The sequence below is a fragment of the Colletotrichum navitas genome, assembly GCF_030913465.1.
Source record: "Colletotrichum navitas strain CBS 125086 chromosome Unknown LY79scaffold_38, whole genome shotgun sequence".
In the NCBI taxonomy this organism is placed as follows: domain Eukaryota; kingdom Fungi; phylum Ascomycota; class Sordariomycetes; order Glomerellales; family Glomerellaceae; genus Colletotrichum; species Colletotrichum navitas.
The window spans coordinates 89,008-116,567 of NW_026850584.1; the positions used below are offsets into that span (position 1 = coordinate 89,008).

General features: G+C 56.4%; 10 protein-coding genes across 10 annotated transcripts; 5 read left to right on the plus strand and 5 right to left on the minus strand.

Moving 5' to 3' along the window:
* Positions 1-455: 455 nt before the first annotated feature.
* Positions 456-2,367, plus strand: LY79DRAFT_670552 (FAD binding domain-containing protein; the record flags this gene model as incomplete). Its single annotated transcript, XM_060563795.1, has 2 exons — positions 456-667; positions 939-2,367. The coding sequence occupies 2 exons, from the start codon at positions 456-458 to the stop codon at positions 2,365-2,367; spliced, it is 1,641 nt and encodes a 546-aa protein (XP_060413070.1).
* An 898-nt stretch (positions 2,368-3,265) lies between these two features.
* LY79DRAFT_670553 (major facilitator superfamily transporter) lies at positions 3,266-4,970 on the minus strand (the record flags this gene model as incomplete). The annotated part of the gene is made up of 2 exons (XM_060563796.1): positions 3,266-4,536; positions 4,667-4,970. The coding sequence occupies 2 exons, from the start codon at positions 4,968-4,970 to the stop codon at positions 3,266-3,268; spliced, it is 1,575 nt and encodes a 524-aa protein (XP_060413071.1).
* Positions 4,971-8,085: 3,115 nt separating this feature from the next.
* Positions 8,086-8,411, plus strand: LY79DRAFT_556912 (uncharacterized protein). The gene has a single exon (XM_060558052.1). It carries the CDS (start codon positions 8,175-8,177, stop codon positions 8,331-8,333), a length of 159 nt encoding a protein of 52 aa, XP_060413072.1. The 5' UTR covers positions 8,086-8,174; the 3' UTR covers positions 8,334-8,411.
* Positions 8,412-9,960: 1,549 nt separating this feature from the next.
* On the plus strand, positions 9,961-11,265 carry LY79DRAFT_556914 (uncharacterized protein). Its single transcript, XM_060558053.1, has 2 exons — positions 9,961-10,410; positions 10,464-11,265. The coding sequence occupies exons 1-2, from the start codon at positions 10,025-10,027 to the stop codon at positions 10,891-10,893; spliced, it is 816 nt and encodes a 271-aa protein (XP_060413073.1). The 5' UTR covers positions 9,961-10,024; the 3' UTR covers positions 10,894-11,265.
* Positions 11,266-11,380: 115 nt separating this feature from the next.
* Positions 11,381-13,189, plus strand: LY79DRAFT_634012 (uncharacterized protein; the record flags this gene model as incomplete). Its single annotated transcript, XM_060562223.1, has 4 exons — positions 11,381-11,614; positions 11,703-11,755; positions 11,819-12,540; positions 12,596-13,189. The coding sequence occupies 4 exons, from the start codon at positions 11,381-11,383 to the stop codon at positions 12,715-12,717; spliced, it is 1,131 nt and encodes a 376-aa protein (XP_060413074.1). The 3' UTR covers positions 12,718-13,189.
* A 335-nt stretch (positions 13,190-13,524) lies between these two features.
* LY79DRAFT_556918 (uncharacterized protein) lies at positions 13,525-19,628 on the plus strand. The gene is made up of 4 exons (XM_060558054.1): positions 13,525-14,084; positions 14,157-14,528; positions 14,594-18,826; positions 18,877-19,628. The coding sequence occupies exons 1-4, from the start codon at positions 13,998-14,000 to the stop codon at positions 19,231-19,233; spliced, it is 5,049 nt and encodes a 1,682-aa protein (XP_060413075.1). The 5' UTR covers positions 13,525-13,997; the 3' UTR covers positions 19,234-19,628.
* Positions 19,629-20,182: 554 nt separating this feature from the next.
* LY79DRAFT_670556 (uncharacterized protein) lies at positions 20,183-21,850 on the minus strand (the record flags this gene model as incomplete). Its single annotated transcript, XM_060563797.1, has 1 exon — positions 20,183-21,850. One exon carries the CDS (start codon positions 21,848-21,850, stop codon positions 20,183-20,185), a length of 1,668 nt encoding a protein of 555 aa, XP_060413076.1.
* Positions 21,851-23,145: 1,295 nt separating this feature from the next.
* Positions 23,146-24,226, minus strand: LY79DRAFT_688827 (uncharacterized protein). Its single transcript, XM_060564702.1, has one exon. It carries the CDS (start codon positions 23,899-23,901, stop codon positions 23,230-23,232), a length of 672 nt encoding a protein of 223 aa, XP_060413077.1. The 5' UTR covers positions 23,902-24,226; the 3' UTR covers positions 23,146-23,229.
* LY79DRAFT_591031 (uncharacterized protein) lies at positions 23,902-24,226 on the minus strand (the record flags this gene model as incomplete). The annotated part of the gene is made up of 2 exons (XM_060561226.1): positions 23,902-24,105; positions 24,140-24,226. The coding sequence occupies 2 exons, from the start codon at positions 24,224-24,226 to the stop codon at positions 23,902-23,904; spliced, it is 291 nt and encodes a 96-aa protein (XP_060413078.1).
* Positions 24,227-24,250: 24 nt separating this feature from the next.
* On the minus strand, positions 24,251-25,279 carry LY79DRAFT_580577 (uncharacterized protein; the record flags this gene model as incomplete). The annotated part of the gene is made up of 2 exons (XM_060560118.1): positions 24,251-25,004; positions 25,200-25,279. 2 exons carry the CDS (start codon positions 25,277-25,279, stop codon positions 24,251-24,253), a joined length of 834 nt encoding a protein of 277 aa, XP_060413079.1.
* Positions 25,280-27,560: the final 2,281 nt, after the last annotated feature.

Genomic DNA, 27,560 nt, shown 5'->3' on the forward strand with positions numbered 1-27,560 from the left:
GGTCCCCCTCTTGTCATGCTTACGTCGCCACATTCATGCCGGCATTCGAGGGGAGGATCCAATCGCGAAGGCCAATTGAGGGAATAGAGAGAAGAGGGGCCACGTCGGGCAGCGTCGCGTACTACAACTACCAGCGTTCCCTCGTGAAAAAAAAAAGAGATTGCGTGAAGCCGCCTTTCTGTTCCTCCATCGTTTCCTCGTGTTTTTTTAGAGTTTTCCCTGCTTGTCCGTCACAACGTTCCAGATCGTCGCGACCCAGCTGAACGGAAAAGCTAGAAGCACGTTCCCCCCCCCTTGCTTGCTTTTTTCCTCCAATCCCTCTCCCCGTCTCACCCCCGGTCACCGAGAAAAAGGAAACGTTCAAGATGCGACGACCCTCGAGCCTCGCTGCCTTGCTCTTGGCCAGCGGGAGCGTTTGCGCGTCCGTGGCCTCAGCTCGGGGGAGATCCACTACGATGACGACGACGATCAGGAGCTCGACGGGCGAGTGCAAGTACCTCCCGGGGGACGCGGGATGGCCCTCTGCCGATGCGTGGGCGCGGCTCAATGAGACCGTCGGAGGACGTCTGGTCGCGACCGTCCCTCTGGGGAGCCCGTGTCACGGAGCAGCTTACAATGCGACAGAGTGCGCCCGTCTTCAGGACGCATGGCTCTACTCCGAAGTCCAGTACGTTTTCCTAATCCCCTATCCCCTCTCCTCCCGCCGATCAGTTTTCTCCTTGCCGTCTTTTTGTTGAGGCCTGCGCGTTTGCTTCATGTCGTACCGTGTTTTTTGTTTTGTTTTTCGTATTATCGCGTGGACATGAGCGACGCTATGAGGCACCGCCTTGTCGTGGCCATGTCTCTTGGTTTGCGTGTTGTGTGCCACCACCCCCCCCCCTCCCTCCATTGGCACCCCACAAGAGAGATTGATATCGTGGCTAACCTGACCCGCGCAGCATGGACTCCTCGTCCTCCGTCATGGCCCCGCTGTTCGCCAACGCGAGCTGCGATCCGTTCACGCCCAAAGACGTCCCCTGCACGTTGGGCAACTACGTGAGCTACGCCGTGAACGCCACCGGGCCGGCCGACGTCCAAGCCACGCTCGCGTTCGCCAACCAGAACAATGTGCGCCTCGTCATCCGCAACACCGGCCACGACTACAACGGCAGGTCGACGGGCGCCGGCGGGCTTGCTGTCTGGACCCACTACCTCAAGGGCACCGAGATCCTCGACTGGGACGACGGCCACTACGCCGGCAAGGCCCTCAAGGCCGGCGCCGGCGTCCAGGGGTTCGAGGCCATCGCCGCGGCCAACGAGGCCGGGCTGGCGGTCGTCACGGGCGAGTGCCCCACCGTCGGCTTCGCCGGGGGGTACGTCCAGTCGGGCGGCCACTCGGCGCTGAGCACCGTCTACGGCCTGGCGGCCGACAACACCCTGTCCTTCGAGGTCGTCACCCCGACCGGCGAGATCGTCACGGCCTCGCGGACGGAGAACCGGGACCTCTACTGGGCCCTGAGCGGCGGCGGCGGCGGCAACTACGGCGTCGTCACCTCCATCACCGCGAGGGCGCACCCCGACGCCCCCGTCAGCGGCGCAAAGTTCGCCGTCACCGTCGCCGACAACGCGACCCTGTACCGCGTGATCGACGCCTTCCACGCCGCCCTCCCGGCCATCGTCGACTCGGGCGTCATGGTCATCTACTTCTTCGGCCCGGGCTTCCTCCAGTCACCGGCCCTGACGGCCTACGACAAGACCCAGGCCGAGGTCGAGCAGATCCTCGCGCCCCTCGCCGACTCCCTCGCCCTGCTCAACGTCACCTTCCAGCCCGACTACACCTCGTTCGACACCTACCGCGACCACTACAACCACTACTGGGGCCCCCTGCCCTCGGGCAACATCCAGGTCGGCACGCAGCTCTTCGGCGGCCGCCTCCTGCCGCGCTCCGTCCTCCCCGCCTTCGGCCCGACCGCGCAGCAGCTCGTCGAGCTCGGCGTCACCTACATCGGCGTCGGCCTCAACGTCTCGCGCTTCGGCGGCGACGGCGTCAACGCCGTGCTGCCGCAGTGGCGCGACTCCATCGTGCAGGTCTCGCTGACGCTGCCATGGAGCTTCGAGGTCCCCTTCGCCGACATGGTGGCCGAGCAGAGCCGCATGACCGAGGTCGTGCAGCCCGTCATCGAGGCCGCGACCCCCGGCGCCGGCGCGTACATCAACGAGGCCGACTTCCAACAGAAGGACTGGCAGGAGACCTTCTTCGGCGTCAACTACCCCGAGCTTTTGAAGATCAAGAACAAGTACGACCCCAACGGGCTGCTGTACAACGTTGCCGCCGTCGGCAGCGATGCATGGACCGTTGACTACAACGGGCGGATGTGCCGGGCATGATGTGTTGAGAAAAGGGGGGGGGGGGGGGGGGTTCCTTGGAGATAAACCGTGGACAGCCTCCCAGTGAGTCAGCTCGCATCTTGGATGTGACATGCTAATGTAATCTGTTGTCAAAGTCGATACCCATGCACTGCTCCTTCTCTGTCTCCCGTACATTGCACTCGGCATACCATATCATTAATGTAATACAGGCATACAAACCTATTGTCATCTCCGCAACATGCAGTGACACACAAAGAAGAGAGAAGTTTCAAGTGGCTGGGCACTACTCATGCGCGAATCCGGGGGGCTAGCTCATCCGGCTTCCTAGTGTGAGCTAGCTAGTTTCACTCATGCCGCGCGAACTAGTGGGATCACTTACCGGGCTAAGCAATGGATCCACGTCTTGGTCGTTAGTTCTGGATTGAGCAAAATTTGGCTCAAAGGAAGAAGCGACTGTAGCGAGACCGGAGATAATCCTTTGTGCTAGGGGTGACAGCCCATTATACGGCCCACCGCCGGCATCCAACAAGGTGTCACTGGTTCCAAACGCGTTGAGAATATCGTTGGTTATAATAAGTCAATTCGTATGCGTTGAAGTAGCTAACTCCTGCGACAGTCATCCGTAAAATCTTGAAAAGGTCGTATATAAATCTGTGCGAAACGCCCGCATTCCATTCTGAAGGGGAAAAAAAAGAAAGAAAAAAAAAAGATCAACTCCGTAGGCAGCGTACAATCAACTCCAAGACGTGGGCAAAATACACCAATAGTCTGCGCAAGGCTTCGCGTAAGAAATGCCAATTAATGCAGGTGAGACATAACCAATGGGAACAAACATGGAAGGAGGGGGTACTGGGAAAATCATCAAGACATTGGTGCTTACACAGGGGTTCCGCCGTTGCAATGCAGTTGAAGACACCTAAACAATACCGTTGGAGCGTCGGCCACGGGATGACTCGATGCTCTGGTGGCTCTCGCGCCTCTGCGAAGTGACAGAGAAGCGTCTGGAGATGGCATTGTCGATCTCGACGTGGTCCACGTCAATGTGTTTCTTGGGCACCCAGAAGACCTGCACGAGTCCCACGACGGCGAACAGAGCGCAGCTGAACCAGGCTGCGCCAGAGCCTAAGAAACTGTATATTACACCGACGAGCGGCGGCGAGACGGTTCGAGCGAGACAGGCACCAGACATTGCCAGGCCGTTGACCTTTCCGAGCGCTTGCGAGGTCGGGGTCGCGTTCTTGATGAGGATGAGCGTGACGGGGCCGACGATGACGCCGTAGAAGCTCTGCAGGATGAGGGAAAACCAGATGCCGGCCTCGGTCAGTGCTTCGGGAAGGGCCGACAGGAAGGGCACGAAGAGGTACGCCGTGGGATATACGACGACCATGGCGATGAAGGAGCCCCAGACACCGACGCGCTCGACAAAGATGGGGAAAATCAGGCCCTGGATGAAAAGGCCTATAAAACCGTTGATGGCCAGGTAGATGCCGACGTCGTGAAGCTGGTTGCCCAAGCCGCCCTTCAGGTCGAGGTGTCCCCGGGGCTGTTGACGGTCGTCCTGGAGAAAGGTCGGCAAGAGGGTGGCGGCGGCCATCTGATGGTAGGAGAAGATGATCAGGGCGATGATGAGCATGACAACGGTCTTGTTGAAGGTCTTGACCTTCTTCTGGCCCGTCGCGTGGGCACGGGAATTGAGCAAGTGCTGTCGCAAGTCCTCGGGCACAACCCTGATGGAGTGGACGGTTCCAAAAGACGAGCGCCTCAGGTCAAAATCGTGCTCAAAGGGCAGAGGCAAGCTGGACTCGGCGAAACGCGGCCTCGAGTGGCTAGTGGATATGGAGCGGCGCGGGTTGAAGGAGCGGATGGGGGCGCGGCGCAGGGGTGTGGTCTCGTCGGTGACGTCATCGTCATCAACGGCGACGCTGTTGCGGCCGTGATGGTACTCGCGGTCGTCTTCGTTCCAGTCCTCCTTGGTCTCTTCGAGGAAGAAAATGCCTTGGATGACGGCCATGAGGATTGCGACGACGGACACGAGGTTGGGAAGCAGATACGGATAGCGACCAAAAATGCCGTCCTGGGAGAAGACAGTCGGGTATTGTTCGGCTGGCTGGGCGAGGAATCCTCCCATGGCAGAGCCAAGGATGCCGCCCAAAGTCCACACGAACGGTTGCACAGCGTAAGCCTTGGCTACAACGCCCCAACGAAAATGCCATGTTAGCAAGCTGTCGTTTCCCCCACACGGACGGACGCAGGGCCAGCAACGCGCGCATGCGTCGGCGCGCGGGGCAGGATGGGAGGGGAGAAGTGAACAACTCACGCTCATGATCGGGGTTCTTGACCATCTCGGCGACCATGGTCTGCATGACCGAGACATTGCCGTTGAGAGCACCGCCGACGAAGCGGGCGAGAAGGGCAACCCAGTAGGTCTGTGCCATGCCGAAAATCAGACTCGAGATACAGACGCCGACCAGGCCAAACAGAACGACGGGTTTGCGGCCGATACGGTCGGACAAGGCACCCCAGCCTATAGACGTGATGGCCTCGGCTACGGCGTAAGCGGAGATCAAGAGACCGGCGGCGAAGGCAGCGTCTTTCTCATCGACGCCGATATGCTGGACCATGGGGTACGTGTAGGCCAGAATGGAGTTGAAGGCGATGGGCTCTGAGAATCGACATATTGCTGTCGAGAAGCGTTAGCTGTATTGGACTGGATATCATTTAGTGTGAAGAAAAGGCAGTGTTTTGTCTGTTCTGTCATGTCGTCTTCTTCTTCTTCTTCTCTCGAGCGAGAGGGGGGGATAGATAGATGGACGGGATGAAGGAGACGGAGGAGGAGGGTGGCAGTACCAAGGACCGCCAATTGCTTTGTCGGAAACGCGTTTGGGTCTTTTCTTTTTGACTGAGGCATGATGTCGAAAAGTGACTGGAGCTTCTTGTCTGTCGAGATTCCCTTTTCTTTTCCTCCTTTCGTGGTTGGAAAGTTGGTATGTGAAGAGGAGGGAGAGGAATGACGCTTTTGGTCCCGCGTAAATTAAATTACTGCGGGGTTTCGTGGAGAGGTTGGGGGTTGGTTTGGGGGGGGGAGGCAAGCAAGTCATTAGTAAAATAACGGCGTTGGCGGACGGCCACAATTGCGTGGCCCACTGTGTTATGCACCTCACCGCCTGACCCGTTCATGATCTGCACTCCAGAGGTTGGCCACACCCCCATGCTAGATCAGTTCCAATCTCTGCTTCTACGCTACCAAGTAGTCTGTCTGCGTAGTAGATTCAGTCGAGCCATGGCGTCATGCTGGCGAAATCGGGAAAAGAGGGAGGTAAATGAAAAGGATCGGAATCTAGCCGCTTGAGGCTCCAACTTTAACTATCGCCAAGCGTTGGTCGACAAACTTAAATAGTTCATACAAGTACGTAGTAGTAGTGCGGGAAAAAAGAACAAAAAGAAAGCATCCCCCCGTCTCGTCAATTTACGCCCGTGTCTCGCTCCGAGTCTGAGTCCGAGACGGAGCAAAGCATGGCAGCTTCGGACTTTATTCTCGCAGCTCAAATTAGTCTAGTGTAACCGTCGTGCTCGGCGCTTATCGTGTTAACTCGCGGTGGAAAACGAGGGTGAGGTGAGGTCATGCACGCATACGCATGCATTGCATATGCGGAGGGCAGGCAACAGAGTACGGAGCAAGGGTAGCTAGGAGCCTTGCTTGCTTGGGGGGGAGCTACCTATCTGGTCATGTCATACCATGCCCTATTCGGATCTCACTCGGCAGACGCGAGCCGGCCTGCTTCTGTATCTGGCTTGGCTTGGCCTTGGCTTGTGTCCAATCGTCGACTATAAACGTCCTTTATGTGGCTCGTCTCACGAATCCCCGTGGTGTGACAACTAAGCCAGTTAATTACCGTACTTATCTCGCCTGAGTCCTAGTCTGACGCCTGAGGAAGACGACATGAATCGCCGTTGCGTTGTGGGGTGTTACCTCCGTATCAACAACTACCTGCCTACTCGACTCAGCATCACGCGCGTGTTTTTCCATTCGATGCTGCGCCGTTATCTTGGAGGGGATGGAAGCTGTCTGCCGATTGGAAAACCGAGGGGGAGGAAAAGCGGTGAGTTCCCCTCAATCTTACTTATCGTTGCATCTGAACTCCCCGACCAAAATAGATATAAGCATAATCGTCCACCATGCCTATCTCGTCTAAACTCCCCAAATTCGCAATGGACCCTCAGTAGGTAGTTCCTCCATTTACTATCCATGTATCAACACATCCAAATAGAACGCCTTCGCGCCATCTTCGTTTACAAAGGGCAAGATATGGAAATCTTTTGCGTCTTTTCTTTTTGTTTTGTTTTTTCCCCTGGAAAACTTGCTGGTTTGTCAGGTCGACAAGGAAACCCGTTGAGCTGGCTTGTCTGACTTTTAGGGTTTGGCTTCAGATATGAGTTCAGCCAAACCGGCACAGCGTCAACGCATGCACGTGGCAAATGATGCGACTCACAGCCACTTAAAATGCTGTAGAAACACAAAGTAGGAAAAAAAGTTTGAATAAAAAATTAAAAAAAGGTTCCATCTGTACAGATTGCGAAAGAAGTGGCGGCCCGGCGGTCCCGCCAAGAACCCACCAGGCCCGCTTGCGCTACAGATAAAAGACAGGGTCAGGGAGGGTATGCAAGTCATCGTGTTTCTGCCATCGTCGTTTTCACGAAGCCCGGCTTGCCTGGTGTTGCCAGCGGGGCTGACTAAATCTCCACCTTTGGAGCATCGCCATGCCATTCCGAGACCCCTACCCCTAAGACATAGATAGACCATCTAGGCTAATTGTTTTATTTCCAAACACGGAATCTGAATGGAAGTGCGAGATGAAGCTATGACTTGGCAGATCGCTGCATCAAACCGAGGAGGAAACATAATTTTGGTATAGACTTCCCGGTCAATAATAGCATACCCCGAAGATATGACGCAGTATATTGTCACGGGGTTTCAATTCGACACGAACCGTACACTAAGAACTTCCTGATGACATGGACGTCCGACTCTCTCTGTCAGCCCTCGCGTGTTGTGAGATCTGGATACGTGGGAGGCTGCTGGTTTCGTCTCTGCAAAGGCGAGAAGAGTCGTCGTCGAACGAGCGCTGGCAACCGAAGCTAGCAAGGCTCATCCAGCGATTGCTCATATTTGCAATCATTTGATGAAGATGTAGGCGTTCGTCGAGGCTGCTCTCTTCACTGCAAGCCGCCTACGCGTCGTCCCCAGCAGATGCAACATATTGCACATGGCAACTCACGTTGACCAGACCTTCAGCCACTGGAATCGTCTAATTGAACCCACTGACGACGCTGCAACCGCAGATGACGCGTCTCAAAAGAGAAAGGTTCTATCATCTAAGCAAGGCACCGTACCCACAACACATGCACCAAGGTATGCGGCCGCATCGTGGCCGGACTCTCAGAAGCGGCGATCAGCGCGGCAGAGCATCTCCGGTCTGCGACAAGTCGTCGCCTCCGAGCTCCCCAGCATCACCAGCCCGCCCTTTGCGGATTGTATCAAAACTTGTGGTGGCGCGGTTTTCACTGCCATTGTATTACTCGGGCGTTTGGACGACATCTTGGACCTTGAGCTTCGGACCTTGAGCTTCGGCAAGACTGGGAGCTGGACATTTCCACCATAGCCACGTATTGCTACGACAAGGACGTTGCATTGACTGCTTTTGACCGTAGCGAGGAGGCCGAAGTCGTGCAAGCCAAGTTCGAGGTAGCTCGTGAAGCCGTGCCGATCTCTTGCCTGAGCCAACTTCCCTGGCTGGAACTAGGACGTCCCCAAAACCGGCTCGCCCATGCTGGCAGGAGAACTCGAGTACCGAAAAGTCGTCTTTGACACAGCTCTCGAGAACCTCAGAGAGGCAGTCCGTCGGAAGGGCGCTCTGACTTGGCGTGCACCGCCCCCACCGTTGCAGCACTTTCATCCCGCGCTTGGTCTCCGTCTACTTGAATAGGACCACCCCGAGATGGCCGAAATCGGTTATCGTAAGGACCTAGGGTACGACCCCAACAGGCTTCCTCAAAGACGTGAGATAATCAACGACGGCTTTGGGTTCCTTTGACTTGCAAGAGCGCCTCGTAAGGTCTGGCAACGACGGCGAGGCGACAACGATCAAACGCGGCCGGGATATTGCCCTGGCTTCTGCGGACATCCCCATCGCAGCATCCTGTTTCCGCACCGCGATAGCTGTGGGATCTACTCCCAATGGTACAGGCTGTCCTAATATGAGTGAAATGCGTCAATAGATCTGCTTCTGAGTTTGGTTCGAGACGTGGGCCGATATAAGCAGCACTATATATTGTTTTGGAGCTCGAACCGGTAGGTATCCATAACACGCACGTATGTGGTCTATTCGGCCCATTAATCAGTCGCAAGGACAAGAAAATTTACCTTTTCAGGCAATCATTTGCTGAACCGATGAGAGACGGCTGCCTGGTTATCGGATAGGGTGCCCAAAAACTCGTGACTCAAGATACAAAGGCATCATATGTAACATTTCAACGGTTCCTTCCAAGGATAACAACTGGCCGTCGACGGAACGCAGGTTTCTATGCCATTCGGATGCAAGCAATGGCGGTGAACATTTGCTCCTCCAAAGAGAACGTTTTCTCTTGCCTTCTTGTTTGTGTATGAAAATGACATTCAATCTGTGGGGAAACAGTGGGAGAGATTTCTGATCGTGTCCGCCTCGATGAATAGAGAGCACACGCAAAAATACCTTGCAAAGTTTGCACGGAATTGTATGCGTGGTTGCCTCGTTCGTTCATGCTGTGGAGCGATCTCTTTCGACTTTGTGCGGTGAGGTCAGATAGGACATATAAGCTCATACAACCTGCCCAAGCCTCACTTCACCGGCGAACCGCCGTAGCCCTGGTGTTGAGCAACAGCCACTCAGTTGACAACAAATATAAACCTCCCGGAGATAATGGCTCGTCGCCAAGGTGCGCCACTGTAGACACGGTACACTTGAGTTAAGTCAAGGGCCACTGGAGACTTCAGATCTAGGGGCCCCTAGAAGCAGCATCCCAGATTTCCATCACGTGTAGATACCCAGAGTCTAGTCGAGCAACAGCTGAGCTGCAGACACGTGAAGAGAGGCAGGGCCACGGATATCATCAAAAGATATGTGTTGATCACATCAAACATTTACGATGGGTGAATATATGTACGCTCAATCATTGCGCTCCCTCTCACCTGCCCGTAGGCAGAGAGGCATCGCACCCAAGATTGTTCGCTTCCTTCTCCATTTCGATCCCGGTATCCGATGGTCCTGGGTTCAGCCGAAGCGAACCTCTCAACGGATTTTGTTTCCACGAGAACATGAATGTTTATTTTGCGTTGTTCAATAATGGAGAAGAAGGAGGAAAGTGAGAAAGGGATTTTCGCCAATGTCAACTTTTGTAGTCGGAACGAGATTTTTTTTTTCTTCGGTATTTGTGCCTCAGGCAGCTATCGACGAGGCGGGCGGGACTGGAGGGTTTCTGCACCGGTCTTCGGCAACCTGAGCGCCCAAGTGGGCCCCTGCAACGACATGCCGTCACTTGCCGCTGGCCATCTCAATCTCCCGCGCTTGTCTTGTCCTCAGATAATCTCTCCTTGATTAATCTTGCTCCTCCCCCAACATCCACCGATAACCTCCCCAACATGGCCAAACCAGCAGCAATGGCCGTAGAAGCCCTCCCGAGGTTCTTGCTTCCGAGACTCAGCTGGACTGGTCCGGCCACAGCTTCCCAAGCTCTGCGACCCCTCGCTGCCTTCACTCCGAATTCCCGCCGACGGATGCACACACAGCCCAATGCGCTGCGCGACTCGAACATATCACCAAAACTTCGCAGCACCGCCTTCAACCCCAAGCGCGCCTCGGTCCTTGACACCCCAGGATTGACTAGATCGTTCCACGCGACCCCTGCGAGACGACGCGACCATCACTTTGATACCTTGAAGTTTGTGCAGCGGCTGAAGAGCGAGGGGTTCACAGAGGTGCAAGCCGAGGCCATGATGAAGGTCCTCAACGATGTGATAGAGGAGAGGTAATGCGGCATGTCCTCAGTCCTGTGGTCCGCTTTATCTTACAGTAGCCTAGCATACAAAACCTCACCCGAACCATGGTCCTCCGCGAAGACGCTGCCAAGGCCACATACACCCAGAAGGTCGACTTCGCCAAGCTGCGATCCGAGCTTCTCTCCGCTGACAGCACCGAGTCCAGCACGACGCGCGCGTCCCACGAGAAGCTGAGCAACGACATTGCGAAGCTCAGCTCCCGTCTGCGCGACGAGATCGGCCGGACCCAGGCTAGCGTACGCTTGGATCTCAACCTGGAGAAGGGTCGCATCCGTGAGGAGGCTGTCGGCCAAGAGCTCAAGATCAAGGAGACGGAGACCAAGATTGAACAAGAGGTCGCGGCGCTGCGTGAGAAGCTGGAGCAAGTCAAGTTCCAGACGCTGCAGTGGCTTATGGGAGTCTGCACTGGTTTCGCCGCTCTGCTTCTTGGTGCCTGGAGATTGCTTATGTAGATGGAGACTTGGGCACCCGACGGCAGACATTCGAGTGATGTCAGTAGAAGGCGGAAGATTCGGTACACCCTGATAAGTACGCCACCAGTGCCTGTACGGAACGGACACTCGTCCCGTCACAAGGAGGCCTGCCAATCTCGGCTATCTCTTAATATTGGATAGCCAGGTCTATGCCTAACTGCTCGTGTCAAGAGAGCAGTGACAGCAGCTGTGTAGAAGATGCGGGCGGTGGCCTAAGAGGAATTATCCCTCCACCGTACCTGCCTCAGATAGAATTTCTTACAAAGACCTTCGAGCGAGGGCTCCTGCCGCCGTAGACGAAAAACTTCTTTGCTGTCTACCTAGATCCATCCCTCGTCCCGTGTGATTCTGGCACCCGGTTTCTCCAAACTCGCAACCGCTCAGGGCGCCCTTTCCCTTCTACGTCTGTCTGCATCGATACCTCAAACGCTCTCCTTCACGATACCGGCCACGACGCATCGTCAACATGTCGGTACCTGCCGCACCAGCTCTCAACTTGGAGATCGATTCCGCGCAGGTAGGCTTCGCCACGCACCGGTCCGGCGAGGAGTCTTGCGCTAATGGTCGCGATTATACTCAGAGTCCTCTGGAACCAGCTCTCAGCGTTGAGATGAAGAAGGATCTCGCTCGCATCGGGTTCCACCGTCTAGCCCTTGGCAAGAACGACTTCGACATCAGTGATACAGCTATTGATTTTAAGGTACACAATTATCAGTTCCCTCCACACATTGCGATCGACCCCAAGATTACTGGGACTCTGACAAGCTTGAATCTGACGTGCGAGATAGACAGCTCCTGGACATATGGAGACGACCTACGTGGGCCACTACTCCTGGCTTGCGTAAGTTACATGATCATCAGACACTATTTCTTGAAGTCGGTGCAACTGATATACTCCCTAAAGGTCTTGGTTCCCGTACAATCCTAACCATATTACAATCTACTTCATCTCCAACACGGAGAGTCAGAGCTTCTCGATACCCGAGACCATCCTGGTGCAGAACTTCGAATATTTCCAAGTTGCCCTCAAAATCAAACCCTCGGAGTTGGAATGGAAGGAGCAGGCCGAAAGGGAGTTCAAGCTACAGCGCAATGAGGCTGGTGCTTTCGGATTGATCATTAGCTTCCTGTTGACGGGAACATTCCCGCAGCACCCTGACCCCAAGATACGATCGGCTCACGGCATGATTGACGACTTTATCACCGCCATTCGCTTATCGGACTATACAGGCCTGCGCTGCCACGATCGTTTCGTTCACGCCTTATGCTTGCGCGTCCGGCAATTGCTGCTGGAGGACCGCACAGCACTGCAGACAGCACACATCGGCAAGCTCTACAACCTCGCTGCCAATTATCCCCAACACCTCCGAGAACTTGCCAAGGTATTTGCGCAGGCAGCAGTGAAGCCCTGGATGCACTGCTGGATGGCCAAGTCGACCAAGCCGGCGACGATTTCTCGCTCCGTTGCCTACGATGAACTTTGTGGCACTGACCCAGACGAGTGGCGTCGGGTTATCAAGCACTACATTCATCTGGTTGACCACAACCACAATTTCGCCGTCGACGTTGCAAAGCAGGTGCGCAAGACGATGGAGGAGAGCAAGCGCCTCAACTCGATCGCTTCAGGTAAGTTTGGCTTTGGGAGTTGCGATTCGGCGGGCAGGTGCTGATTGGTACACAGCTACGCAAGATGGCGCCAACAAGACGATTCACAAGTTGCCAGAGCACGTCGACTACGTCACCTACCGGGATCCCCTCGTTCCTGGCGAGGGTAAGGTGAAGACGCAGCTTTTCACAATCTGAGATATGGCCACGCCGGACATTAACTAACAATTTGACCGGCAACGCCTTTGTAGGACGGCAGCGGTGACACGCAAGATTGGAGTTGGACGCCTGCAGATCAGGATTGATAGCAAGCTAGATGCAACAGATGCTGCGGTATACACAGGTTGAACGTACGGTGGCCGTCAAACAAGTGGACCAAATATCTAGTGTCGTCGAGACGACTGTCGTTGGCAAACAGGATAAGGGAAAAGCGGCTCCATGATTAGCTTGGAATTGAGTCTCAGTTGTGAAACCCCTCGTTGGCGTTTTTTTCCCTGTGCAGTTTCAGAGTCAACTTATCCGATTGAAGACGGCGTGGTGACGGGCGTATCAATGGGAGGGCATCACGGAATGCAGAGTAGTAGATGTAGGTTGGTTCGGATGTTGAACATGAACACACTCAATTTCCAACGACTCAATTCAATAATACATTATGCGTCCGAGATGTTTGGCCCGTGGCCGGCCGCAGCTGAATGACAAGCGGGCCCTGGTTAGGAAGAAGGGAAAGGGGCATGTACAGCTTACGTCACCCGCATGCGGCCAAACATGCTGCCGGGGCTGCAAACGGCCACCTCAGCATGGAACTCACGTGACGAGGAGAGACCTCTTGCGGTAAGTACCTAGGTATAGTAGAGTGAAGGTGCACGGGCCGAGAAGGCCTCGCGTGGCTGAAGACAGCGGAGCGGCAGGCTGGCAGGCAATTGGGAAAGGAAATCTGGCGGTGACCCAGTGGACAGAAACAACTCGTCGTGCCCCTGGTCCCCAGTGCACAATAAACCTGGCCAGACCTGGGAGGCAACGTAAGGTACTACACCCAAAATTAATGTCCAACCTTTCCACCTCGCTTCGCACTACGTATCCCGTATTCACCTACACCTACCTAACCTAGCCCATCTCTCCCGTTCCTCCCACCCACCCCCCCCAAACAAACCATCATCAACGCTTGCCCTCCAGATTGTCATCACTGCGAGGTGCATCGCTACCCCGTATTTGCGCTTTCCTCCTCCTCTGCCGCTTTTTGTTTCCCTGTATTAATTGCCTTCTGCGCATTATTCGTTCGGGTCGCAAGGAAGCTATCCCCAGCTTCTTCTCCTTTTCCGAGCCCGCACACCCTTACGACACCACTCCACGTCGCCCGCCTCCACGAAATCACGCTGTCCCCCCGACCAGCCGGCTAATCCGACTCTGGGACCTGAAACCACTTAGCTGAGGAGCCCGACTTCGTCTCTGGAAGCTTCCTGTCGCACATACCGCCAGTCATGGCGCCACTACCGATCAAGTTCCAGGAGCTGATCCAGCTCCAGACTGCCGGCGTTGAGGACTCCTCCATCGGCTTCAACTCCTGCGTAAGCCATTCTTGTCCCTCCCGCTCCTTGCCTTGAAGCCCCTCCATCGTCGCTAACCTGTCTCGTCTCCAGACACTTGAGTCGGACTCGTACGTGTGCATCCGGGAAAAAAAGAACGAAGCTGCCCAGCCCGAAGTCGTCATCGTCGACCTGAAGAACGGCAACAATGTGACGCGGCGCCCCATCAAGGCCGACAGTGCCATCATGCACTGGACTCGCCAAGTCATTGCTCTCAAGGCGCAATCGAGAACACTCCAGATATTCGACCTCGAGAAGAAGGCAAAGCTCAAGTCCACAACCATGAACGAGGACGTCCAGTACTGGAAGTGGATCAACGAGACCTCCTTGGGCCTGGTGACAGACACAGCAGTCTACCATTGGGACGTCTACGACCCCAGTCAAGCTCAGCCGGTCGAGGTGTTCAAACGCAATGCCAACCTGAACGTATGTGCCACTCTCGCCCTCCTCGCACCTAACGGGAACATCGTGAGCTAATATTCAGCAACCAGGGTTGCCAAATCATCAACTACCGCACCAACGCCGAGGGCAAGTGGATGGTCGTCGTGGGCATCTCGCAGCAACAGGGCCGCGTTGTTGGATCCATGCAGCTGTACTCCAAGGACCGCGGCATCAGCCAAGCAATTGAGGGCCACGCTGCCGCCTTCGGCACTCTGCGCCTCGAGGGTGCCCCCGCCGACACGAAGCTCTTCACCTTCGCCGTGAGGACGGCAACCGGCGCGAAGCTCCACATCGTCGAGGTCGACCACGCTGAATCGAACCCCGTCTTCCCCAAGAAGGCCGTCGACATCTTCTTCCCTCCCGAAGCTGTCAGCGATTTCCCCGTGGCCATGCAGGTGTCGCAGAAGTACGGTGTCATCTTCATGGTCACCAAGTACGGTTTCATCCACGTCTACGACCTCGAGACCGCAGCCTGCATTTTCATGAACCGCATTTCCAGCGATACCATCTTCACCACCTCCCCCGACGCCGAGTCTCGTGGTATTGTCGGCATCAACCGCAAGGGTCAAGTGCTCTTCGTTTCGATCGACGACAGTAACGTCATTCCCTACCTCCTCCAGAACCCGGCCAATACCGAAATGGCTATCAAGATGGCATCACGAGCTGGCCTCCCTGGTGCTGATAATCTCTATGCTCGTCAGTTCGAGCAGCTGTTCAACAGCGGTCAGTTCATGGAGGCGGCAAAGATCGCAGCCAACTCTCCTCGTCAGTTCCTCCGAACTGCCGAAACGATTGAGAAGTTCAAGGCGCTGCCCCAGCAGCCTGGCCAGATGTCGTTTGTGCTGCAATACTTTGGTCTTCTCCTCGACAAGGGCGCGCTCAACGAGCACGAGTCCATCGAGCTGGCCCAGCCTGTTCTGGCCCAGAACCGTCTCAACCTTCTCGAGAAGTGGCAGAAGGAGAACAAGCTCACCCCTTCGGAGAGGCTCGGTGACCTCGTGCGGCCTCATGACCTGAACATGGCTCTCGCCATGTACATCAAGGCCAACGTCCCCCACAAGGTCGTCGCCGGCCTCGCCGAAACCGGCCAGTTCGACAAGATCCTGCCTTACGCCACCAAGACCGGCTACCAGCCCGACTACGTCCAGCTGCTCCAGCACATTGTTCGTGTCAACCCGGAGAAGGGAGCCGAGTTTGCCACGGCTTTGGCCAACAACGAGGGCGGCTCTCTGGTTGATATCGAGAGAGTCGTCGACATCTTCCAGTCCCAGGGCATGATCCAGCAGGCGACCGCCTTCCTCTTGGATGCACTCAAAGACAACAGACCCGACCAGGGCCACCTTCAGACTCGTCTCCTCGAGATGAACCTGATGAATGCGCCCCAGGTCGCTGATGCCATTCTTGGAAACGACATGTTCTCCCACTTCGACAAGACTCGCATTGCGACCCTCTGCGAACAGGCCGGCCTGGCCCAGAAGGCCCTGGAGCTCTACGAGGACCCCGCGGCTGTCAAGCGTGTTGTGGTCAACATTGCCGCCACCCCCAACTTCAACCTCGACTGGTTGACCGGTTTCTTTGGCAAGCTGTCCGTTGAGCAGTCCCTCGACTGTTTGGACGCGATGATCAAGCACAACATCCGCCAGAACCTTCAGGCTGTGGTACAAGTCGCGACCAAGTACTCTGATTTGCTTGGCCCGGTCCGTCTGATTGACCTCTTCGAGAAGTACAAGACTGCCGAGGGTCTTTTCTACTACCTCGGAAGCATCGTCAACCTCTCGGAGGACCCTGACGTTCACTTCAAGTACATCGAGGCTGCCACCAAGATGGGCCAGTTCAACGAGGTTGAGCGCATTTGCAGAGACAGCAACTACTACAATGCCGAGAAGGTCAAGAACTTCCTGAAGGAGGCCAAGCTTCAGGAGCAGCTGCCCCTCATCATCGTCTGCGACCGCTTCAACTTTGTCCACGACTTGGTGCTTTACCTTTACCAGCAGCAGCAGTTCCAGTCCATCGAGACCTACGTCCAGCGTGTCAATCCCAGCCGGACACCTGCCGTCATCGGTGGTCTTCTGGATGTCGACTGCGACGAGAGCATCATCAAGAACCTGTTGTCGACTGTTAACCCGGCGTCGATCCCTATCGACGAGCTCGTCTCCGAGGTCGAGACTCGTAACCGTCTCAAGCTCCTCCTGCCCTTCCTCGAGGCCACCCTTGCCGCTGGCAACCAGCAGCAGGCTGTCTTCAACGCCCTCGCCAAGATCTACATCGACTCGAACAACAACCCTGAGAAGTTCCTCAAGGAGAACGACCAGTATGACACTCTCACCGTCGGTAAATACTGCGAGAAGCGTGACCCCAACCTGGCTTTCATCGCCTACTCGAAGGGTCAGAACGACCTCGAGCTCGTCAACATCACCAACGAGAACGGCATGTACCGCAACCAGGCTCGCTACCTGCTCGAGCGGGCTGACCGCGAGCTATGGACCTTTGTTCTCAGCGAGAACAACATCCATCGCCGCTCCGTGATTGACCAGGTGACCGCTACCGCTGTTCCGGAATCTACCGACCCTGCCAAGGTCTCCGAGGCTGTCGCCGCCTTCCTTGCCTGCGACCTCCCTCTCGAGCTTATCGAGCTGCTTGAGAAGATCGTCCTAGAGCCTTCGCCCTTCAGCGACAACGCCAACCTCCAGAACCTCCTTCTGTTTACCGCTGCCAAGGCCGACAAGGGTAAGGTTATGGACTACATCCACCGCCTGGACAACTTCAGCGCTCCCGATATTGCGTCTGCCTGTATCGATGTCGGCCTCCACGAGGAGGCCTTCGAGATCTTTAAGAAGACTGGCGACAAGACCTCTGCTGTCAACGTCCTGATTGAGAATGTTGTGAGCATCGACCGCGCCCAGGCTTACGCGGAGGAGGTCGACCTGCCCGAGGTATGGAGCAAGGTGGCCAAGGCCCAGCTCGACGGCCTCCGTGTCAGCGACTCCATCGAGTCGTACATCAAGGCCGAGGACCCCAAGAACTATGAGGAGGTCATCGAGACGGCTGTCCGCGCCGGCAAGAACGAGGACCTTGTCAAGTACCTGCGCATGGCCAGAAAGACGCTGCGTGAGCCCGCCATCGACACTGCTCTCGCCTTCTGCTATGCCCGCCTGGACGAGCTTGGCGAGCTGGAGGACTTCCTCCGCGGCACCAACGTCGCCAACATTGAGGAGTCCGGTGACAAGGCTTACGAAGAGGGTCTCTTCCAGGCGTCCAAGATCTTCTTCACCAGCATCTCCAACTGGGCCAAGCTGGCCACCACCCTCGTCCACCTCGAGGAGTACCAGGCTGCTGTCGAGTGCGCCCGCAAGGCCAACAACATCAAGGTCTGGAAGCAGGTCCACGAGGCATGCGTCAACAAGAAGGAGTTCCGTCTTGCCCAGATCTGTGGTCTCAACCTCATTGTGGATGCCGAGCAGCTGCAGACCCTCGTCAAGCAGTACGAGCGCAACGGCTACTTTGACGAGCTTATCAGCCTGTTGGAGCAGGGTCTTGGCCTCGAGCGTGCCCACATGGGAATGTTCACCGAGCTCGGTATCGCCCTGTCCAAGTACCACCCCGAGCGTCTCATGGAACACCTGAAGCTGTTTTGGAGCAGAATGAACCTGCCCAAGATCATCCGTGCCTGCGAGGAGGCGAACCTCTGGCCCGAGCTGGTCTTCTGCTACTACCACTACGACGAGTTCGACAACGCCGCTCTGGCGGTCATCGAGCGCCCCGAGAACTCTTGGGAGCACCAGCAGTTCAAGGAAATCGTTGTCAAGGTCGCCAATCTGGAGATCTACTACCGCGCAATCAACTTCTACCTCGAGCAGCACCCTTCCTTACTTACGGACCTGCTCCAGGCGCTCACTCCCCGTATCGATGTGAACCGTGTGGTCAAGATGTTTGAGAAGAGCGACAACCTGCCGCTGATCAAGCCTTTCCTCATCAACGTGCAGAGCCAAAACAAGCGCACGGTCAACAATGCCATCAACGACTTGCTGATCGAGGAGGAGGACTACAAGACGCTTCGCGACTCCGTCGAGAACTACGACAACTACGACCCCGTCGACCTTGCTTCTCGTCTGGAGAAGCACGACTTGATCTTCTTCCGCCAGATCGCGGCGAACATCTACCGCAAGAACAAGCGGTGGGAGAAGTCCATCGCTCTCTCCAAGCAGGACAAGCTCTTCAAGGATGCCATCGAGACTGCTGCCATTTCTGGCAAGACCGATGTTGTGGAGGACCTGCTCCGCTATGTAAGTGAATACCAAGACCTTGGACCATGTGTGATACTAACAAAGCACAGTTCGTCGACATTGGCAGCCGCGAGTGCTACGTCGGCATGCTCTACGCCTGCTACGACCTTATCCGCCCTGACTTGGTTCTCGAGATCTCTTGGCGCCACGGCCTCACCGATTTCGCCATGCCCTACATGATCAACATGTTGTGCCAGCAGACAAAGGAGTTGGCAACCCTCAAGGCCGACAACGAGGCCCGTAAGAGCAAGGAGAAGGAGCAGGAGAAGGATGAAACCAACACTCCCATCCTCGGCGGCAACCGCCTCATGATCACCGCCGGCCCCGGCGGCATGGGTGCCCCATCTCCCGTGCCTTACGGCCAGACGAATGGCTTCGCGCCCCAGCCTACTGGCTTTGGATTCTAGATGAGGGCGCCAGCACATGTTTGGGTCGCTGTGCCCGTGAAAAGATGGCAGCCTTGGGCTACTCATTATTATCCACAGTCTATTGCTTTTGGTGACATGAATAGCCAGGCGGTCTGTCGGGCGGATGCACCGGCGGCACTAAAATTCTATGAACGCGGACGATGGCGTTGAGATATACTAGGGCTCCCTGTAATCGTATCTTTGCTCTCTGGACGGATGAGCTTGTTTGGCAGGCGGACGACTGTTATGCGGGGGAATCATCGGGTGGTGCTTATGTTTCAATCTGCACACACGAAGTTAAACTCGCCATTACTGGTTCAGGGATACCGCGAGCCTGTCGCTCGAACCCAAAACTGTATGATAGTCTTTTTCTTTTTCCCACTAAACGTTGATCTTTTTTTTTTCTGATGAACCCTTGAACCCTCCTTGAACCTAACCGGAACTTAAAAAAAAAAGATTGATGTTAGCCTTTGGCGTGTGGTAAATGTTCAACACTGATCGGCCAAGGTGTCTTGCCTGAATTGAACGGGCAAGATTCCACGGCAGTCGGGGGGGCCCGGGCTTCCGACTCGCTGCGTCGTATCTGAGGAACAACGAGGGCCGCCGAGAAGTTTACGGGCCCAGGTAAGTACCGTAGGTCGTAGAGGACCGTCGGGCTTAGGATGCAGTCGGGATGCTATGCTATGCTATGCTATGCCAAAGCGTAAACTTGAACCTTTTCTTCTTCTTCACTCCCTCTTCTTTAGCGGAGGAGGAGATGTCTCTGCAACAAAAAAAAAAAAAAAAAAAAAAAACTCACTCCACTTGCCACTCACACGGGCTGCTAGAGGAAGAGGAGAGCTATTCTCTCGAACCTACCTGCTTGCCCCCCCTCACACGCACACCTACAAACACACGCGCACGCGCGCAGACACAGCTATCTGGACTGTCGGACCCCTCGCCACCCTGATCAGGACCACACAACCGGGGCAGCGGCGGCCTCGTCCGGGACCCGGGGCGACCGCAGCGCGTCGGCGGGATCGGGGTTGACCCGGTAGAAGCCGGCCATGGAGCCCCGGCACATGGGACATCGGGCCAGCTTCTCCCGGTCGTGCTCGAGGAGGTGGGCGCTCGTGCTGAGGACATGGGTGACGGTGCACTCGCGGCAGACGAGATGGCGGCGCGCGCACACGACGACGGGGCGGCGGGCGGTCGGGTCGTCGGCGAAGCGGCTCCCGCACACGGGGCACTCGCGGTCGTCGTCGTCGTCGTCGTCGTCACCGTTACGGTTGTCGTTGTCGTTGGGCCCGCCGTTGCCCGGCGGCCGCAACCCACGCGCGGCGGCGACGCTGATAACGCTCTCGTCGGCGGCGGCCTGCGCGTGGGCGAGCCTGGCCTCGGCGGCGGCCGTGAGCTCGGCGCGCGCGCGGCGGAGGGCGTGGACCTCCATCTCCTCGTGCGTCGGCGGGCGCTGGAAGCGGTCGCGGAAGAGGCGCCAGCCCGCGCGGTCGCCCGTCGAGAAGACGCCGTCGAGGCGCTCCATGGTCGCCTGCATGTCCCTGCGGGTGGCGTCGACGTCGCGCCGGAGCTGCAGCGGCGCCGACCAGGCGGCGTTGTCGACGGGCGGGCTCAGGGCCGTGCCGACGCGGAGGTACCAGTGGATGACCACCTCCGATATCTCCTCGACGAGGCCGTCGGCGAGGCCCGTGTCGTAGGCGATCCACTGCAGGGGTTTCCGGAGGAAGACGGCGCGTGCGCGTAGGTTGCGCTCCGCGGTGCGGTCGGGCCCTCCTCGGCCGGGCCCTAGCGCGAAGCGGAGGAGGTCGGCGTACTTGACGACGGCGGCCTCGAGCCGCTGCAGGCAGTCGTGGTACCGCTGGTCCTCGCGGGGGTTGGTCTCGAAGTGGCAGATGGCGACCTTGTCGAACCTGGCGGCCCGGCGGTCGACGAACCACTCGGCGATCATCTCGCGGGCCAGGACCAGCTCCCAGTCGTCCCCGTCGGGGTCCGGCACGTTGACATAGGGCAGGACGATGTCCCTGTGGAAGTCCAGGATCCTGCAGGCCTCCTGCTGCCGGAGGAAGCGGCCCAGGTTGCCGCAGTAGCCGTAGTCCTCGGAGAAGCACCCGCAGTCCGCCACGCCGGGCCCGACCCAGTGGGCGTCGAAGGAGCGGCAAAAGACTTCGGCGCGCACCTCCTTGACCAACTGCTCGACCATGGCGCCCCTGAGGACCACGTTGGGGACCTTGCGGGCGACCATGTGCTTGGCCAGGACGGCGAGCTGCGCGACGTACTCGAACACGGCCTGCGAGGGCTTGAGGAACTCGCCGGTGAGCAGCGGCAGCACGCCATCCATCACCTCCCGGCGGGCCGTGATCTTGCGCGGGAGGCCCTTGTCGTGGACGCAGGCCGGGCACTCGCCCTCGGCGAGCTGGCACACCAGGCCGTAGTCTGTCCGGCAGGGGCCGTGGTAAGGGTGGGCGCAGTAGACAAATGACTCGTGGACGTGGTACTGCATACCGGGCCGTAGCCTCTCGTCGAGGACCGTCGTGAACGTGGCGTGGTAGACCCTGGCTAGCCTCCAGGCGTCGCCGAGCTTGACCATGGAGTCGCGGGGGTAGTTGGCTCGGGCGGCCATCCCTTCGTCGGTTTGTGGGCACTGGTGCCATGTCACTTTCTTGAGGCACATGGCTTAGTCGGGGCAAGGCCTTCGCTACAGCGGCATGCAACCCAGCATTGGCATGGGGCTTCTTTCCCGTCTCTCTCTATCTCTCTCTCTCTAAATCTCTCTTCTTGAGCAAGTCAGTGGTGGGAAATTGTTGATAATTCGTCCAGGGCGTATATCTTTCGTTTCTTGTGGGCTGTGGGGGGGTTCGCCGGCCAGGAGATGTTTGGGCGTTTAAAACCGCGATGCCGAGTCCTCATGGTCGTCGAACAGCAGGCTGGTCCGAACAAGGGGACGAAGCTCGCCATTGTGTTGGAAACAATGTTCATGCCACCGTAATTCAAGATCAATAATGGTTCTGTGTCCTGTTGGACAAAAGAGAGACATCTTTTACTCAAGGCCCGTTATTATCCAAGTCACGAAACAGAGCAAAGCCATTGTGATCCGCGAGGCACAGCGCCCCGTCTGCTGCGTCATTGTCAATTGCATCAATCAAAGCATTGTACCACAACTAGTTCCTCTCGAACAGTAAGCGGCTCTCAATTGGGCCTTGATAAACGTGCGGTATCGTTCAACAACCTCGAGAAGTGTATGTATTGCTTTGGACTTGGGAACCTCGAGGCGCAGCATGGCCTTTTTTTCTTCGGGGGTCAGCGTGTTGGGTCTCGCATTCACCTTTGATCTACCACACGAAGCCGTCGGTAGCACCGCAACGATTATCTAGCGTTGACGATGGCCTCAGTCGACGAAGGGAGGCGGATTGATGCGTCGCGTGACGTCGTCATCGTCTCGAGCACATGCCAAGCACGTCATCTCCACTGACGCTCACAGAATTCTGGGCATTAACTCGTATTGAGCTCGGCCTAGCCCATCTCCGATGGCAGGATCTGAGTACACTAAGTGAAAAGGCCTGAAAAGGTATGCTCTTTACAAGGAAACGGCATGTGCCAACATTTAACGGTTAGATAGAGGTTGTCCTGCGAGGTCATTCCTAGGACAAGGGCGATGTGCTGGCATGATCGGCGGCACGGAAAGGGTCCCCTCGAAACCTGGCCACCGTGCAGTAGACCGCGCCAACGGACGGGGAGCAAAGGGCGATACCACGCAGAACACAGATGGAGGGTCGCAAGCAGCCCAGTCAAGGTCAAGGGTAAAGGGGGGTACCAAAAAGGCCCAGGGCCACATTGTTCCGTTGGGACTGCAGGTTCATTTTCTTTTCCCTCTCTCGCCAATCACGGCGTCGATATCATCTGCAGCAAGATGGAGACTCCCAGATTGGAGGCTGAGCTGAGCACCACTACCTTTGCCCAGGGGGGAGCCAGCGCCTGTAGTTGGTGTGAATCAGACCACCCCTACTGGTTTGTGGTATCTTCTGCGCATGGTAGACTGGGGTATGGGATGCGCGCTGCGGGTATTCTAAATAGTATTTTAGAGCCTGCTGACGGAATATTGGCGCTAGTTGGGTGTGAAAGTCTCTGGGTGCATATTCTTGGGGGCAAACCTCGCGGGCCTGAGGACTCGAGTATCAGGCGGGTATTGATTCGGTAAAAATGAAAGAAGGAAAAAAATAATGACAAAACTGATATTGATTTGCCAAAACAATGAATGGGAGGGATATCCGTCTTTTGGGCGCAATGGTGTGCGAGAGTACCAAGAGAAACGATGGCTACATAACGGGCCATCTGCCCGAAGAGTAAGCTCGGGGGAGTCGGATACGGGCTGCCAAGAAGACCGGACGACCCGGGCACCAGAAAGCCGAGGGACTTTTGGTTTTCAGTGTCAACGAAGAAGGCAGGGGTGGAGGTCCCAATCATGTCTGCATTCTTAGGGGGGGGGGGGGGGGAGAACCGACACTGAAGTCGTCCAGAAAAGAAAAAAAGAAAAAAAGACGGAAAGAAAAGGAAAATGAGGAGAGGAGGGTGGGGAGAACCAAGCCTCCAAAGACGGACGGACGTCGAAATGTACAATAAAACAATGAACGAAAAGACAAGGCCAAGGCCGAACCGCACTGCCAATGAAAACATTCAAGAAGAAGGTGAATGGAACAATATGTCCAAGGAAAAGACTCCCAAATGTCCCTTTATGCCGCGTCTCGATGTTGAGATAATTCCTACCAACCAACCCCATAACAAATAAAAGGTCAAGGACCAAACCTTGTACAGGCCAAACGCCGCCTCCCGGTATCCCTCAGAAGACAGCTTTTTATGCGATAAAACTCCGTTTTTCCTCTTCTTTGTTCTTGGTCAATCCAATCATGCCAACCGCCATAGCGTGGTATGGCGATGCGGTGTGATGCAATGCGATGCGATGCAGTGCGATGAGACGGGATGCATGGCAGGACGATATCATCTCATCCTCTCACGCGTGCGCGCTTTACATGGGCTGCTGCTTTTGGCGGAATTCGCGCCGTCTTTCCTCGATCTTGAAGCCATCCTTGGGACACTCCCACCCGCTCTCTTCGATCTTGACCCTGTCGAGGCATTTTGTGCAGCGCCACCACTTGGGATAGATTTTGCGCTCCTGCAACCACGAGTCCGACATGTCGCTCGTCTTCTTGTCCACGTCTTCCTTGTGAACGTCGGTAAGGTGGACGCGCAAACGGTCTTTGCGGCTAAAGGGCTCGCTCTTGCGGGTGCAAGCCGGATAGTCGCAAAGAAAGGCCCCGTCCTTCTCCTTGCCCGTGGCGCTGACGCTGTTGTTCCTGCTTCCTGCGTTGGCTCCCGCTCCAACGCCAGCGCCTGCCGCGCCCTTGACCTTGCCGCTGCCTGACGGGTTCTTCTTGGTGGTGATCTTGGGACTCGGGTTGCTGATACTCGTCGCGGGCGTGATGTCTTTGAGAGAAAGAGCGGGCGACGGCTGCGTTTGGCTGTCCGCGTGGGCTTGGAGGTAATGCCGGTCAAGGTCGATTTTGCGCTTGAACGGCTTCGAAGGACATGCTGCCGACAAGCACGTCCATTCAACGTCTTGCTGTTGCTGTATGGGCGATTTGCTTGTGGCAACGAGCGGTACTACGTTTGGCAGCTGTTCTGAAGGTGCATGTTGCTGCTGCAATTGCCAGAAGCCGCCATCGTCGGTCGGCACGTAGTCATACTTGGAGCAGTCAAAGTCGGCGTATGGTGTTTCGGGCCTTTTTTTTTTTTTGCATCAAGAATCAGTAATGGAAGCTTTGCATGGGGCGGATGTGATTGAAAAAGGGACAGTGTTTCGTGCAAGGGGAGGGGTATCTGGAGGATCCGTTTGGAAGGTAGAAAACGGCAGTGGAAACATGTACAAAACCGGAAATCAATTAAAATAAAATCAACTGTCGTCCATCAAGACTCACCATGACTCGGCGATGGGCATGTTGGCACCACCTCTATTCAAGGCGGCGTACGAGCGTTTTGCGGCCGTGGGAGGGGCCATGATGGACATTGCCAGGCTTTCTTCTTTTTTCCCGACGGGGTTTAAATCAGCGATTGTCTCTCGTTTCCCCAGGATTTCGAATCTGTCCTTTCCATCGTCGTCCCCCCGTGTTGCTGGACACCTTTCGTTCGTCTCGCAACCAAACAAACAAACAATCAACCGGTCAATAGGGGGAGGATGATTCCGAGTTTTTGCGACCGAACAAACATGAAAACCGGACAATCAATCGGTTTGGATAAATGTAAAGAACAGATCATACCTTCCGGCTTGGTGGGGGGCATGGGTAGGGCGCGGGTGCGCGGCAATGTACGGGGTCTGCGTCAGCCACAGGTCGTATGGTCGTCGGCGTCTTCGTCTCGGTCGTCGTGCTTGTTATTGCCTGTGTTGTCGTTGCTGTCGGCGGCGTCGGTTGTCTAGGTCAGAAGAGGCCGGGGCTAATCCAGATCGATGATGACCGAGTTGTCATGAGACGGCAGCAGGTAAACGGAGGCGGGATGGTTGAAGGAGGGAAGAAGTGGACGGAAGGATCATTTCATAGTGAGTGGCCCTCTGGTCACCGACGGGAAGGATGTGAACTGTGAGTTTGCGGGAAGGGGAGGGGGGGGGGGGGGGGGGGGTTCAATGACGGTTTGGCCCTTAATGGTCTCTCGGTTGTTTGCTCGATCGTTCCTCTTCTGGGACCAGGAGATGATTATTGCTTTTCTCCCCTCACACTCCCGGCTGCCCCTTCCTACTACTACGGTTACTACTGTACGGATACTTCTATTCCTACTCCCGCGGCCACTGGACCAGGGCACACACATCGAGCCAAGTCAGCCTCCTCGCATCAAGCAGGTCGGATCTGGGCGAGCCAACCAACGGGAAGGGGAGCCAACGCTTGCTGGCCAAAAGGGGAGAAAGAGGCAAAACAGCAATCGGTCCAGCTCCGAAGGACGGGACCAGGTTGGAAGGTAGGTAGGTGGTTTGGACAAGGTCCTGGCCAGGTTCAGGTACGGCGGCACATGCAGTCAATACCCTCGCTTCGGGCGATGGGAACGAGTGCTCTGGGGGATAGCTTGCGTTGGAAGGTGCGTATAGCTTTCTCGTAGCTGTCCCGTGTCTCCCTGTCCGCCCGCAATTACCAAGGTACGTAGGTAGTAGGTACGGATTCAATATCTGATCAGGGACGGCTGCAGCAACAGCTCTTGCGACAGCAAAGCAACTGCTGCTACAAAAAGTCATGGTACGTATCCCGTCCGTTGCGGCAACAGCAACGTATCTGGTGAGCGTGGCGGGGTTCACGCTGTTTGCCCAATCCTGGAAATGGACGGCACGCCTGGTTCGGCGTCGAGCAGGGGGGTGTGAGGTGAGAGCTCTCTCCGTTCCCCATGATGGGTGTGGTAGGGAGGGTGAGGGGGGGCGCCAGGATGGGGATGGATGGATGGGATGGATGTCTGGGCGTGTGACTCCCAGCTCTTACTTCACACCCCCGGGTCACTCGCTTGGCGCGAGAGTGAGGGATGAGATGTGATAGAGCACCATCAGCAGCAGTCACGGCATGTACCGCGCGTGCGAGACGAGTTGTGCTTCTGCTGCAGCAGAGGTGTTTCTTCGCATGTATTCGTGTGGAAGCCGTGTATGCGAACGAAGAGGAAAGGCAAAGCAAGCCTGTTGAACAAGGTAACGGGGAGTAAGTAGATGGGAGGAAGGGGGAAAGGTAGACCGGGCAGGAGGAAAGTTAGACCGGGCAGGCGGATAGGAGACGTAATGGGCCTGGGATGAATGAGAATAGAAACGAGATTTCTAATAACAGTAGTTCAAAGTAAAAGAGGTCAAAAAGATTGGGATCGGAGGGGGGGGAGTACCTACGTTAGAGGGGGGGTGTTGGTGGTGGGGGAGGAGGGGGGGAGCGGCGACGGCACGGGTGGAGAGGACGTGCGCCGCTCCCATGCCGACCCCCATCGACAACGTTGGCTGCGTCCGTGTCTGTTTGAACCGGACGAGACGAGGCGGCAACGGGCTAGCCCGGCATCGTTTTAGAGAGCGAGCATCTCGCGGGAGGTGGCGCTGGTTGCAGCAATTTGCCTCGCTTACAGTGCTGTGCTGGGACTTTGCATGGATGGAGAGAAAGAGGAAGAGACGGAGAGTCGGTAGTGCAAAGTACAGGCAAGCAAGGCCGGGGAAGGGTGAGAAAAAAGCTAGACAAGGAAACGAGATGAACAACGCTACGCTAGACACAGCTATCGAGTATTTCACCTCGAAGCCAACATGCGCAGAGTGGAGCTCGTGTCGTGCAGAGAAA

Coding starts and splice junctions, on each gene's coding strand:
- LY79DRAFT_556912 (XM_060558052.1), top strand. CDS start 8,175: ATGCTGGCAGGAGAACTCGAGTACCGAAAAGTCGTCTTTGACACAGCT.
- LY79DRAFT_688827 (XM_060564702.1), bottom strand. CDS start 23,901: ATGTTTTCATTGGCAGTGCGGTTCGGCCTTGGCCTTGTCTTTTCGTTC.
- LY79DRAFT_556918 (XM_060558054.1), top strand. CDS start 13,998: ATGGCGCCACTACCGATCAAGTTCCAGGAGCTGATCCAGCTCCAGACT. Junction 14,085..14,156: donor CCATCGGCTTCAACTCCTGC/GTAAGCCATTCT, acceptor TCTCGTCTCCAG/ACACTTGAGTCGGACTCGTA. Junction 18,827..18,876: donor TGGAGGACCTGCTCCGCTAT/GTAAGTGAATAC, acceptor AACAAAGCACAG/TTCGTCGACATTGGCAGCCG.
- LY79DRAFT_556914 (XM_060558053.1), top strand. CDS start 10,025: ATGGCCAAACCAGCAGCAATGGCCGTAGAAGCCCTCCCGAGGTTCTTG. Junction 10,411..10,463: donor AACGATGTGATAGAGGAGAG/GTAATGCGGCAT, acceptor ACAGTAGCCTAG/CATACAAAACCTCACCCGAA.